Genomic DNA, 15,216 nt, shown 5'->3' on the forward strand with positions numbered 1-15,216 from the left:
CATTGAGTGACTTTCTTGGGGTCACACAGTTAGTATCTGAGATGGTATATAAACCCAGGTCTTCCTGATTATAGGACCAGTGATCATCTGCGGTATCAGAGGGGTCAAACATGCAGCCATTCCTGAGTGTAGCCTGAACCAGATAAAAATGTAATTAGGAAATAATTTAACAAAATAGATAAAAATACCACAAAACATAGAGGACATCACATTTTAAAACTGTCACTGTGGCCCTTAGGGATCCTTATGGATGGAATAGTGGCCCCTGTTCTCATAGAATGTCCAGGCTGTAAGGTACTCAAGAAACCATCAAATTTAGATCCCTTATTTTACAAATAAAGGGAACTGGCACCCAGAGACAGATGGGATCATAAGGAAAACTAGTGGTAGAGTTGGAACAAGAGCCCATTTCTCTGGATTTTCAGATTAGGGCCCTATCCACTAGACCATTGACTAAAAGAGCCACGTTCTTGATAGGCTGTATGTTTTAAGTTGTCTTCTAGTTATTAGCAATAGGTAGACTGTTCCCCCTCCCCTCCCACCCCTGCCAATCCAGCCTACGTCTCCAGTAGCCTGTGACTGGGATGTTTTCTGAAACTGGAGAGCTCCCCTTTGGCTCAAGAAATCTTTGGTGGGAGAAATGCCATGTTGCAGTGTTAGGTAATAACAAATTATAGTTATCAAGGGTGCTGTAAGTACGCCCAGGGCTTTACAAAGCACAGGAAAGCTTAAAGAAGCACCTTTTAAAAATCAGATAATCTAATATAGGTGGGTCCAAAACAAAGGTCAATGGAGGAAATGTCTGAAGAAATGGTGGAATGACCGATGGGGAAAGAACGGTGCACTGTATCTAATATCCTCTGAGGGCCTGTAGAGATGTTAGTGAGGAGGAAGGAGAAATGGAAACAGAGAGGGTAGAATATTCTCATGAGGAATGTTCTCATCCTCTCTAGGCTGCGGAAGGTGGAAATAACTAGGCTGTTTGAGGGAATGTGGGGACCCAGGGAAGTCAAAAGGGAATCCTTCTGTAGAGGGAAAGATTCCTGCAATGTATGGGGCTGGAGAAGAGGCAGAGTGGAATAGGGAATAGAGACCTGACCTCTAAGCCAGGAAGATGGAGGTTCCAGTATTGCCTTTAAACATATACTAGTTGTATTACTCTGGGCAAGTCATTTAAACATTCAGTGCCCTAGACATTTGGGATTCATTTTGGGGCGGGGGGTGAATTTGAATGAGGAAAAATTACATCTTTATTTTTACCAAATGTTTGTTTTCTTTATACTTGTATGCATTTTGTTTGCTTTTGCATTTAAACACATTATCATAGGGGTCCATCTTCACACCAGATTGCCAAAGGGTTCATGACCACAAAAATGGTTAAGAACTCCAGCTCCAAGATTGTAAGTGACAGAGAAGGTGCTGGCCTACACTGGGAAAAGGAGTTTGCTATAGCAATAAAATCACATTTCCAGTCCCTTTGTTCCAGACAGAGGCACCACTGGGAACTATGAACTTGATTAATTTTTTTGATAACTGTATTTCAAATTCCTTCTTAACTCCATGTATTTTATGTATTTAGAAACATCCTGAGAAGGCATCCGTAGGCTTCACCCAGTCACCAAAGGCATTCATGACTCAGAAAAAGTTGATAACCTTTGATCTGGTTGAAACCCCTCATTTTAGAGATGGGGAAACAGCCAAGAGCACACCAGTCTTCTGAAGCCATATTCAGTATTCTTTCCTATATATCTCTGTCTTTTTTTTTTTTACTAATTTTTATATAATGATTTCATTCATAAATGGAAACTCCCTTTGTCCATGGAGGTTGACACTTGTTCTGCAAAATCTTAAGAGAGTTGCTAGGATAAGGTAAATAACTTGCTCAGGACCCCACAGCCAGGATGCATCAGAGACAGGACCCAGTCTTCCTAACTCCAACACTGGCTTTCTATCCACTATATGAGATCACATCTCCATGCTGCCTTCTATTAAGAAGAAATCTGCTTGCTTGTGTCTTTCATTCATTGGTCTTAATTGTGCCAGCTGGGGCCAAGTGGTATAAAAGCTTGATGTCTCTGCCCTGTGACGAGCCTTCAGATGTCAAAAAGTAGTGATGATTTTTCCTCCTTTCCAGTTTTTCTTCTCTGAATTGATTATCCCCAAGTGACAAGGTTAATGTAATAGTTATCTGGACTCTGTCACCAGGTGGGCCTTGAGTCCAGAATTCAAGATTCGCATTGGCACATTGGTTATTGAATTGAATTCAGAGTCAGCCTTGGAGAACAGAGCAAATCTAACCAGCACATACCGGGATTGAACCTGTGACTCTGGTCTTATGAGCATCCTGCATTAACCAGCTGAGACACACTAGATTAAGATGATAACATTTGGTGTTTCTATTCAGGGGTTCATGGTGGTGTCCTCCTTAGGGATAGGATTGGGGAAGAAGAGCTCATAGGCTCATAGACCTAGAACTGAAGGGACCTGTAGAAGCTGATTAGCCCAAACTCCTCATTTTTCAGTGAAGGAAACTGAAGCCCAGAGATATTAAATAAGTAACATAAGGTCATATACATAGTGAGTAGAACAGGGGACAGCTAGGTGGCACAGTGGATAGAGCAACGGCCCTGGATTCAGGAGGACCTGAGTTCAAATGCGGCCTCAGACACATAACTCTTACTAGCTGTGTGACCCTGGGCAAGTCACTTAACCCCCATTGCCCAACCAAAAAAAAAAAAACCAAAAAACAAACAAACAAACATAGTGCGTGGGACAATTGGGATTTGAACCCAGGTCCTTGACTCCATCTCCAATGCTCAGCATGCCCGATACTGCCTCCCATAAAGCTTTGTCCTAAGCCTCTTGTCTGGCATAGTTAATAACGATGAATGACTCTAAGAGTGAGAGTTTGAATTCTGTGAAAGGTTGACTGAGTCAGGCATCATCTTAATAAATTCAATGAGGATTTATTGAGCAAGTACCCATGCAAGATCATGTATTGGACCTACAAGAGAAGAAAAGCTTAAACTCTCTCCTAAAGTGCTATATAAATGTGAATCATCATTATCTTCATCATCTCATCTTCATCATCCTCTTCTTCATCATCATTTCATATTCATCATCACCATCTTCTTCATCATCATCATCTACACCATGTAATAGTTTGAGCAGAAAGCACCTTGAAATATTGAAGGAGGAGCTTGGGCAAAGGGTCCATTGCCCCTTAGAGTAGCCCACCCTCTCATCTGTCTGGCTTTCTTCCTAAGGGCCACTTAGGGGCTATAATTCTGTCATTAAGTAATTGAAGGTCCATGAGATTCCAAGGCCTATTTAAAGTACTCAGAATATGTAGCAAGAATTAGCTTCATCCATTCTCTGGGTGATTACATCTGCTCCAATCAGCGGGTGGGTTCCTGAGTGCAGTACTTGTCTGCCAGAGCATTTGTACTCCTGGAATGGGACTGAGGAAGGAGGATGCAACTTTATGAGAAATCTCGAGATTGAGAAAATCATCCTTGGTCTTCAAGATTGGCCCTTGGAAGTGAAAATAGCTTCTTGAAAAATCTTATAAGAAGAAACAACCTTGAATCTTTTAGAGTGAGATACAAAACAGACAATTTGTAGAGGTGAAGAAGACGATCATTCATTCATTCATTTATTTATTTTGTTGAGGCATTTGGGATTAAGGGACTTGCCCAGGGTCACACAGCTAGTAAGTGTTTTGTGTCTAAAGCCGGGTTTGAACTCAGGTCCTCCTGACTTCAGGGCCAGTGCACTATCCACTGCGCCACCTAGCTGCCCCTTGGTTCAATATTAAGAAAGAGCTCTTCCTGGTTAGAGTTCTTTAACAACAGAATGGGCTTCCTTGAGTTGGAGTAAACTCTCTGTGATCAGGAGTGTTTAGGCAGAGACTGGATATCTCTGTGTTAGGATTGCTTTAGGTGGAATCATATAAAACACCACAGTTTTGGAATTAGGAAGACCCAAATTCAAGTCTTGCTTTATATACTTATTAGTTTATGTGACCTTGGGCAAGTCACATAATCTGCCAACCTGTTTATCCTCATCTGTCAAATTGGGATGATTAAAATAGCATTTACCTCCTATGGTTGCTGTGAGAAACAAAAGAGAATGTTGCAAAGTTCTTGGAAAACCTTAAAGAACCATATAAAAGTTAGTTATTGTTGTTATTCCTGTATTGGGAGATGTATCAGAAACCCCTTCCTCTTTTATTGTAGTTCTGACACAGCACGTGTCCTCTGTGAGATGAGTCACTTGGATTCATTCAGGCAAATATTTATTAAGTATATTCTGCTTGATTTTTGCCATTGATGATGCAAAGATGAAATAGGAAATGGTCCCTGCCCTTTAGGACCTTATAATCAACAAGTTTGTTATTCACCACTTTGGCTGAGGCACTATACTCAGTGCTGGAGATATGAAGACAAAAAGGAAACAGTCTCTGCCCTCAAAGAGCTTACATTTTATCAAGAGAGAAAGCACAGACACAAAATTAAATAGATATGACATATATGCAAAATAAAGACTTCAATTTCAAGGGGTAGGCATTAAGAGCTGGACAAGGGGGTGTAGAAGAAGAAGGATCTATGTAGGAGATGGCATTAAGCTAAGCTTTGTTGGAAACTAGGAATTCTAAGAGATTAGTAGTGAAGAATGGCATTCCAGGCATTGGGGACACCCTGTACAAAGACAGGGAGATAACCTCTGAACCCAAATAATTGTAATGCAGATTACAACATGGCTGAAAAGGAGGAGAATCAGAGCATAGATTGAGAGCCAGAAAGGACCTTCAAGGCAGATCATCTAGTCCAAATCTCTAATTTCACAGAAGTGGAAACTGAGGCCCAGAAAGATTAAATGATTTATCCAAAGTCATGTGGGTTATAAGATGAAAGAGCTGGAAAGGACTTCAAAGGCCACCCGGTCCAACACTCTCATTTTACAGATGGCGAAACCAAGACCCAGAGGGCTGAAATGAACTCGAGGTCTTACAAGTAGTAAATGGAAGAATCAGGATTTGAACCCAGATCTTTTGATAACAAATCTAGCACCTAGCATTAAGGGGGTCATGTTCACTTTCGGTCCTGGCATCGGGGAAAGCTTTTTGCGGAAGACAGCCCTTGACTTCAAACAGTTCTTTACTCTTTTGTGTATCTTTCTTTCCCCCCCCAGAGCCCTAGGGCCATATTCTCCCATGTCTTTGGCTCCCTTTCTTTCTTAGGATGAGATTGCCTATCTACAAGTGGCTGTGAGAGCAGCCAGGCGATAGAGTTGATACACCTCATCCTTTATTTAGTAGCATAATGGAAACGCTTGTGTTTTAAATATATTTTATGCTATGGTCTTATCTTAAATATATCTGCTGCATGTTAATAATTAAACAGATATGTAAGTGTTCAGTTTGGGGTAGGAAAATAGGAACTATGAGTCCAGTGCATAATTCTCTTCCCATGGGAGATTTGCCTGAATCAGGATTTTAGAATTAGGTCCATAGTCTTATCCGTATAAATAGCCTCTTTTGGGAGGAGGGGAGGCTCCAGGAATACAGGATAGAGCTTGATTCGCCCCAGATGTTCCCTTGAGTCTGCAATAAAGTCGTTTCCTGGTCTAAGCTCAAATGGCATGACATTCAGGGTCTCTCCTATTTCCTTTCAGAAGGGCAGCTCATTTCCCTCATCTTCATCTTCTGCCGAACAAAGGACAGGACGCCTCCCGATGCCGAAAGGTCACCTGGGCCGCAGAGGGGCACCACCCCAGCCCCAGCTCACCCCCAAGGGGCCCAGCACCACCAAAGACCCCGAGATCCAGCTGCTGCAGTTGGAGAGCGAGGAGCTTAGGGGCCAGCTGGGACGTCTTCGGGTCAATCCCCTTCGCTTCGTGGGCCCGCCAGAGAGTCTGGAAGCTGGAGGACGTGGACTCAGGGAACTGGCCCAAAGAGAGTGGGCTGAGCCCTGTGAGGTGAGGCAGCTTCTCCCTTTGATCATCCCTGGAGTCATTTCCGAGGCTGGTCAGCTCTTTCTGGGGTGGTGGGGGAGGAAATTCTTTTATTTAATGACTCAGAGCTACCTTCCTCACTGAAAACACTGTAAATGCCTCCTTGGAAGCAGCTTCTTCATTCTCTGGGATCTGTCCCCTGACTCTCTGCCTCTTACTTCCTACCACAAGAAGAGGAAGAATTCCAAAGAATGAGCCAGATTTTTCCTGCACTAGCTAGGGTTCGATGGTGTCCACACCTTGAAGAAGGGTGATCAGCGCATGGGAGACAGCATATGGTGGAGTCAAAAGAGTACTTGGATTCAATCTACTCTTGATTCTTACTACCTACGGGACTTTGGACAAGCCATCTTACCTCTTGAGGCCTCAGTTTTCTCATCTATAAAATGGGAGGGAGTTGAACTAGATGGCCTCTGGAGGCCCTTCCAGCTATGTTGTGAGTTTGAATCCTGGCCCTGACACATATTAACTGTGTGCCCTTGGGGAAAGTCACCTAACATCTCTGGGCCTCACTTTCCTCATCTATAAAATAATGGGTTTAGACTAGCTGACCTCCAAGGTGCCCTCCAGACCTCGGATCCTATGGGGATTGTTTCATTATTTGCGCCTGCATCTCCAGTGCCTGGCACATAGTAGGCAATTAATAGACACTTAGGGATTGATTAAGCCTAGGTAGTAGGTGACTGGGCAACTCGGTGGTGCCATCAGGTGTGGAGTCAGGAAGACTCATCTTCCTGAGTTCAAATCCAGCCTCAGACACTTACTAGCTGTGTGACCCTGGACAAGTCACTTCACCCTGTTTGCCTCAGTTTCCTCATCTGTAAAACTGAGCTGGTGAAGGAAATGGCAAACCACTCCAGTATCTTCGCCAAGAAAACCCCAAATGTGTTCACGAATAGTCAGACATGACTAAAATGACTGAACAAAAACAGTAGGTGCTTAATAATTGCTTGACCAATGAAAGGAATAGAGTTGAGCAGATGTAATAGTCTATCCTAGGAATCCTGCTTGCTCAGCTAACTCAATCAAGCATTTAATAAGCTCCTGCTAGGGATACAAAGACAAAAATGAAACACCCCCTGACCTCAGGGGGCTTAGATTCTTTTGGAGAAAACAAAATGCAACACAGACACATAAGTATAGTGTTTGTAGGTGCAATTTCTTTTTTCTTTCTTTCTTTTTTTTTTTTTGTATCTTGCCTCTCTCAGGCTTTTTCCTCTTTCTATATACATAGTAAATATAAACTTCTACCAGGTAGTTTGAGTGTGCATGCGTATATAAAGTAAATAATAATTATTGGGGCCTTGGAGGAAGTACTTGCAGCAGCTAAAAGCTCTAGAAAATGCCTCGTGACAGATGCGTTTTATATACATTATCTCCTTTGAGCATCATAGTAACCTTGTAAGGCTGCTACTATATTTCATATTTCTCCATTTCACAGAAGAGGAAAATGAGGTTTCTTGTTCAGTCGTGTCCAACTCTGTACAACTCCATTTGGGGTTTTCTTGGCAAAGATACTGGAGTGGTTTTCCATTTCCTTCTCCAGCTCATTTTACAGATGAGAAAACTGAGGCAAACAGGGTTAAGTGACTTGCCCAGAGGCACACAGCTAGTAAGTGTTTAAGGCTGGATTTGAACTCAGGAAGGTGAGTCTTCCTCACTCCGGGCCCTGTGCTCTGTGCACTATTACACTATCTAGCTGCCCTTTGGAATCAAACAGAAGTCTAATTTCTCTGCAATGTCACAGCTCTCATGCCCACTCTCAGTCTTCTCTTCTCCAGGTTAAATAGATTCTCAAAATGTATAAACCTGAGCCTCTGGATAAGTCACTCAAACACTCCCAGCCTCAGTTTTCTCACCTGTAAAATGGGGATAATAACTAATGTGTCAAGCCCTATAGAGTTGTCTGTGGGCCTAATTAAATCATGTATGGAAAATACTTTATGCACATTAAAATGCTATATAAATGCTCTCCTTTATTCTAATGACACTATTTCAGCCATTAATGTTATTATGAGTGTGTTTTATATTATACACTTTTCTGCCAACAGTGCTCAGCTTGCAAAGGAATCTTGCTGACAGCCTAGTGCATTTTCCTCTTGGCTTAGCCCTTAGCCCTCAGTTCAGCCAGGGCTAATATGTGCCCCCCGCTGTATCACCAGCCAGGGTGAAAGAGAGTGAAGTCTATTTGACTTTGACCTTGCAAATGACACAAGCCCTTTGAATTCCACCTTGGCCATATTCAGCACTGTGGAAAGGGCCTGCTGAGGTGCTAGCTGGGAGATAGGAGCCTGCTTCATCTGTAGTCTGCAATGTTTCTTACTGAGCTGCTTCTGATGTTGGGGGGTAAACTTATACTTGGTGAACCATGAATTCTGATCCCCAACCCTGAAGCTAGTGTTTCCTCTCAAAATACCTATCTCTATCTTTAAGTAGATATCTATCTAGAGATATAGATATTTGTGCATGATAAACACACATACACACAAATATATGCATATATTCATAATCATATATTCATAATTATATAAATATAGATAGGTATAAATATTATATTCATACTATATATGTAAATGTGTATATATTTATATATGTGCATATTATATATAATACACACTATAATGTATGTGTTATATATACTATATGCATATTATGTGTTATATACAATAATATGATAACGCATGTCATATATATTATATATCATATATACACATGTGTATTGTGTATAATGTGTACATATATCTATATTATATATAATATATAACATAATATAATGTAGAGATTATAGACATGTGTTATGTAGTATATACATATGGGAACCATTTCCAATCCATATCCTGCCACTGGACCCAGAAGGCTCCAGAAGAGAAAGCGAGGCTGGTGACTTTGCACAGCCCTCTCTCACTTAAATCCAATTCACCTGCATGTCATGGTATCACCTCCCTGATGTCATGGTCCTCTTTGAGATCAGAGGACAAACAACTATGACAATATATACAAATATAATATATATTATATATACATATATACATATATTGTATATATGTATATATAAACACATGTATATGTTGTATATCTGTATACATACGTATATTATATATGTATATATTATGTATACACATTGTATGTGTATGTATTATATATATTGCATATATCTATATATCAGATGTATATATTATATGTATATACGCACATATTATATGTATATATGATATATGTATATATACATATGTTACATATGCATATATTGTACATATAATATATTTATATTTTTTTATATAATACACACAGACCTCTTAGACGCTCTACTTTCCTTCAAGGCTTAGTTCTATTTCTACTTTAGACACGAAACCTCTCTGACCATCCAGCTCCTCTCGGCACGTTGTTCCAACATCTTGCATCTATTTTCTATATATCTATCTAGGTACATGTATAGGTATAGGTCTCCCCTGGCTTACCAGTAAGCTTATTGAGGTTAGGGAATGTTTTGGTTTTTCTCTTGGTATCCTTAGGGCCTAGCACAGTGACTGCCACATTGGAGGCTCTTAAAAGATGCAGGTTGCTTGATTCATTTCCTTACTGACTTTTGTATATTTGTCTCCCCCTCATAGAATGGAAGCTCCTTGAGGGCAGGGACTGATTCCTTTTGATCCCCAGTACTTAATTCTGCTTCTGGAACATAGAAGACACTGATAAACATGTGATGAATAACAGATTGGTAGCTTGAGAAGCCACAGCTGGGGAGTCTCGTGTGGTGTTTGTACAGAGCCCTGGGTGTTATGTGAGGAGGCCTAGATTTGAATCTTAGCTCTGCTGCTGTTGACTTACGTGACCTTGGGAAAGTTATTTTGGAGAGCTATGGACCTCAGTTCTCTCGTGTGTAAAACAAACAGACGACCTTGAAAGTCCCTTCGGGCTCCCAATCTGTGATCCTTTGAAATAAAAGAACTTGAATGAGAGATCTTCATGCACCTTCTGTTTATAAAATTCTATGATCCCAAGACTTCACAGATAGCTAGAGAATAGTCTTTCAAAGACTCTTCATATCCCATCCCAAAGGTATTTGACACAGACTTCTCCAATCCTTAGTTCTGAATGTTCATATGGTCTTTAAACTGGCCAGATACGCAGAAGGAAAATCTGTTGAGATGCACAGGAGGGCTGGCATTTCTGGCAGTCATCAGCCTTCTGTAAAGTGGGCCTTGGGGCTATGCCCTCATAAACTTTTGGAGACAGTCCAATTGCAGTAACACAACTTTTGCAATCTTCTTCAAGGGGTTAGAGAAAGGTACACATTATAGGCAGAGCGCAGATGAAATGGTTGGAAAGTGCATCTCTGGGACATCTGTGTTTGAATATTATGTGTGAGCTTCTGAGAACACATAGGAACAATGTAATGAGGTTTCCTTGAAATAGGCTCTAGAGATCCCCCTCCATGTCCCATTTAGTGCTGCTCTCCAGGTGAGGTCTGAGAATAAAAGTTAGTAGCTTGCCTCTATATAGTACCTTCAGATTTGCAAAATACTTTACACATGTGATCTCATTTGAGCCTTATCATTGAAATAGGTTTTGTGATTATTCCTATTCCATAGATGAGGGAATTGAGATTCAGAGAGATCAAATCACTCACTCACCCAGACTCATACAGTTAGTCAGGTGGTGGAAACAAAGTCTTTCGTTTCCAGCGTTGTTCAGCTGTGTCCGACTCTTTGTGACCCCGTTTGGGGTTTTCTTGGCAGATACTGGAGTGGTTTTGCCATTTCCTTCTCTAGCTCATTTTGCACATGAGGAAACTGAAGCAAACAGGGTTAAGTGACTTGCCCAAGGTCACACAGCTAGTAAATATCTAAGTCCAGATTTGACCTTAGGAAGATGAGTCTTCCTGACTCCAGGCCTGTCACTCTATCCACTGCACCACCCAGCTGGAAATAAGGTCTTCCAGATTCAAATTCCACTGCTGTCTCTACTATGCTTTGCTCTCTCCCTAGAAGCATAATATGGAGTGGATATGGCCATTTTCCCCTTCCTGGAGACAGTGAAAAAGTGATTCCATTTTATTTAGCCAAACTCACTATCTCTTGAAGGTAGTCATTGGCCAGTGTCATGGAATCATAGCATCATAGATCTGGAAGGGCCTCTAGTCTGAATGCCCTCATTACACTGAGGGGAAGACTGAGAAGATGCACACAGAGCAAGTGACTCACATAAGGTTACTCACTAAGACACTGGCAGAGCAGGGCCTCAAATCTAGGTCTCCAGACTCAAAGTCCATGGCTCTTTTCATGGCAATACCCAATATCTGCTCAACATCTTCATTAGAATGCTCAATCTGGAATAATAATCACAACTGACATGGAATGATGACAAAGTTCTTTATATAAATAATACCAAATCAATGTGGTGGGAGTACTAGCAGCTAGGGGGATCAGAAAAGGCCTCATGCCAGAGTCATTTGACATTCTTGATCACAATTGAGCCTCAACACAACCCTGTGAGATAAATGCTAAAGAGTTTGTGGTCTCCATTTTGCAGATGAGGAAACTGAGGCTCAAGGAAGTTGATATTTGCCTGTTTCCAAAGGTAAAGAAGTATAGGATTTCAATTCTAACTCCAGCGGTATATGTGCTTAATCCCTGCTGTTTCCATCACACCCTTGAGTGTTGCTTTCTATTTCTATGGGTAATAATAAGAATAATTTTAAAAACTGGGTTTTATATAATACTTTTAGATTTGCAAAGCACATTTGTTAGCATATTTGATCCTGATGACAACCTTATGAGGTAGGTGCTATTATTACCCCCATTTTACAGATGAGGAAACTGGGGCTGGAACAAGCTAAGTTACAGGATCTGAACTCACTTCTTCCTGACTCTAAGTTCAACACTCTATCTACTTATCCCACCCAACTGTCACCCTCGTCCTCCATCCCATAGTTTGAGTGGGTAAATAAAGTAAGAATGAACTCTCCTTTCCTTAAATAGTGAGACCAGGTCAATGTATCAGACAAACCTTGCTGTAAAGGGTTTCTTATTCTGTCTAGCCAGGTATTGACTTTCTGTATGGGCCTCTGACGGGGTTTTAAAACCTGACTGCGAGGTTTTAGCACACAGATCTTGAGCCAGGGCTATTAGCTCAAACCAAAGAAAAAAAAAAAAAAAAAAGGAAAAAGTTGCATCTTTTGCTTAAGGTTGAGTAAGTAGATGCCACTGACTAAGCAGAAATCGACTAATTGTGTGATGGCTCCTGCTCTCTCCTGACCAATGTGGACAGGAACACCCAGATGCCCTTGCTCCAAAGATTGTGGCCCTGGAGATGACTCCTGGGTTCTGGGTCCCCTCAGCTGGGCTTTGGTAGATGAACAATTGCTTTTCTGCCATAGGAAGGGCTCGTCGGGCAGAAGCCTGCTGACGTGGAGCAGCTGCTCAAACAGTCTCAAAGGGAACTGCTTTGGCTACAGAGGCAGCTGGCCTTCGTCTCTACAGGAAGTCCCACCTACCTCCTGCCTCCTCCTGACCAAGTAAGTCCCTGCACCATCTGCCTTCAGGCAGACTGCATGGGGTGTAGGTGGGGAAAGAAGGACTGGCTTTCTCTTATATTTTTTTGAATGCCCAACCAAAGAAGAACAGAGAATGGGTTTTTGAAAATCTAAAATTCACATTGACTCCTAATTATGCATGTGTGAATTATCCAGTTGGTAGTTGTTGGTGATGATTTTTATTTGAAGAAAGACTTAGTTTCCCTCTGCCTCATCAGGCTCTTCTCTCTCTCCTCTTACTGTCATTTGGTTTGTGCTCAGTGAATACACGATCAATTTTAACTTCAGCTTAAGCAAAGTATAATTATGATTATAATTACAATCACATATTAAGAATTAATTATTGTAGGGGCAGTTAGGTGGCGCAGTGGGTAGAGCACCGGCCCTGAAGTCAGGAGGACCTGAGTTCAAATTTGGCCTCAGAACAAGCACTTAACACTTACTAGCTGTGTGACCCTGGGCAAGTCACTTAACCCCAATTGCCTAAAAAAAAAGAATTAATTATTGTAACTAATAATTATGTTTAATATTAGTTTATTACATTTAATTTTATCATTGTTTTTCAGTCTTGTCTGACTCTTTGTGACTCCATTTGGGGTTTTCTTGGCAGAAATACTGAAGTGGTTTGCCATTTCCTTCTCTGGCTCATTTTACAGATGAGGAAACTGAGGCAAACAAGGTTAAGTGACTTGCCCAGGGTCATACAGCTAATACCTGTCTGAGGGAAGACTTGAACTCAGGAAGACTCATCTTCCTGCTTCCACACCCATCCCTCTATCCACTGTGGCATCTACTATTAATTATGATCATAATTAGTTAGAATATTATATCATCTGTTGCAAAAAAAGGTTTCTAATACATTTGATTCATCAATACCTTAAGGTTCTCTGATTTTATTAGGGTGGGATAATGACAATCCTTCCCTGTTGCTCCCCATAGACAGCTTCAGTAGATGGCTTTCAAGAGCTGTCTTGGGAGGAAAAATTCCTCACTATGTGGGGAGCATTGTGATGAACCTCTTTGAATTTCGCTAAGCTGTGCTTTTGTCTTTGTGTCTTTGTGGGAGTAGGGTTGGAGCTATGATTTCATTAATATGGAAAACTCAAGTTTCTACAGTTGTAGTTAAGCAACTTGTCTGTAATTTATTGTTGTAATTGTCATCTTTCAGTCATGTCCAACTGGCTGGGGGCCCTGAGAAATTAAGGAAATGACTTGCCCAGGGTCAGGCAGCCAGTACATGTTAGGGGTAAGACTTGAACCCAGGTTTTCTTGACTCCTGCTATCCCCTGTGCCATGCTGCCTCTCAAGGCTGCTTTTCAGATGAGCAGAACCCTAGACAGCGCACCACTGGCCCTCACCTGAAGCCCTTTTCAACTTGGTGATGGTGGTAGTTGTTATAATAACTTACATTTACACACTTTCAAAGTTGCAAAGATTTTAATGTATATTCTCACTTAAATTTCACCATGACTCTGAGGTAGGTAGCATAGGTATTTGAGGCAGCTAGGTGGTTCAGTGGATAGAACACTGGGTCTGGAATCAAGAAGACCTGAGTTCAAATCCAGCCTCAAACACATATTAGCTGTGTGATCCTGAGCAAGTCACTTAACCGTTTGTCTTACTTTCTTCATCTATAAAATGAACTGGAAAAGGAAATGGCAAACCACTCCATTATCTTTGCCAAGAAAACCCCATGGACAGTGTTGGCATTCTATGGTCCATGGGATCACAAAGAGTTGGATATGACTGAACAACAAAGCATAGATATTATTATCTCCATTACAAGTGAAGAAACTGAGACTCAGAAAAGTTAAGAGGCTTGAGCATGGTCTCCCACTATACTCTGTTGACTCAGGGAGCACCTCCCCAATCTTGTGCTCTACTGTCTAAGAATTCAGTCACCTCCATGATACGATGATTGAATGAATAAATGAAGTATTTATTAAGCATTTATGTACAAAGTATTGTGGTAAGTGCTGGGGATGCAAATAGGAAAATCAGACAGTCCCTGATTTCATAGAACTCATATTCTAACGAGAAAAACGACAACCGAAATGGAGAAGTATCATATGATAGCAGGACATTAATGCAGTCATCAAGCATTTATTAAGCACCATTTATTAAGTGCCAAGCACTTTGCCTCACTGAGAACTGACTGTCTAGTTTTTGCTGTTTGTTGGGTAGAATTAGATAAAACTTATAAATTATAAAGCTTAAATAAGTCATAGTCCCTACTCTCATTAGGCTCACAGTCTAGTAGATACTTGAATGATTGAGTGAAAAAGCATTTGGTGGATACTTTTTATGTTCCAAGCACTATGCTGAGGGTTGTAGGTACAAAGACAAAAGCAAGCCTTTCCTTCCCTCAATGAACTTACATTCTAATAGAGGGCAAAAACCAGATAAGAGAAGAATATGAACTTTACTCAACAGGTAACAGGAAGCCATGTCATGGTATGAGAAGGTACATGCCTACAAAAGATTACTCTGATGGTAGTAGGAAGGAAGGAGTGAAGACAGAGAGAGAATGGAGATGGGAAGACCCATTAGGAAGCTCTAGAGGAGAGAGTGAGGATGCAGATGGTTTTACCAGAATGTGGCCATTGCACATACTACAGCTTCTTGGTGCCACAGGTGAGAGTTGGGCAAAGGTAGACACCAAAAGT

At 41.2% G+C, this 15,216-nt stretch overlaps 1 protein-coding gene across 1 annotated transcript in view; it reads left to right on the top strand.

Annotated features, from left to right (window-relative positions):
* The window catches only part of RIMBP2 (RIMS binding protein 2), a 509,773-nt gene that overhangs the window by 37,820 nt on the left and 456,737 nt on the right, over positions 1-15,216 (top strand). The window contains 2 exon segments of the mRNA XM_027844231.1: positions 5,677-5,979; positions 12,395-12,532. Coding sequence (XP_027700032.1) covers positions 5,677-5,979; positions 12,395-12,532 — 441 coding nt within the window.

Source organism: Vombatus ursinus, unplaced genomic scaffold (genome assembly GCF_900497805.2).
Source record: "Vombatus ursinus unplaced genomic scaffold, bare-nosed wombat genome assembly UNPS02014935.1, whole genome shotgun sequence".
Lineage (NCBI taxonomy): Eukaryota > Metazoa > Chordata > Mammalia > Diprotodontia > Vombatidae > Vombatus > Vombatus ursinus.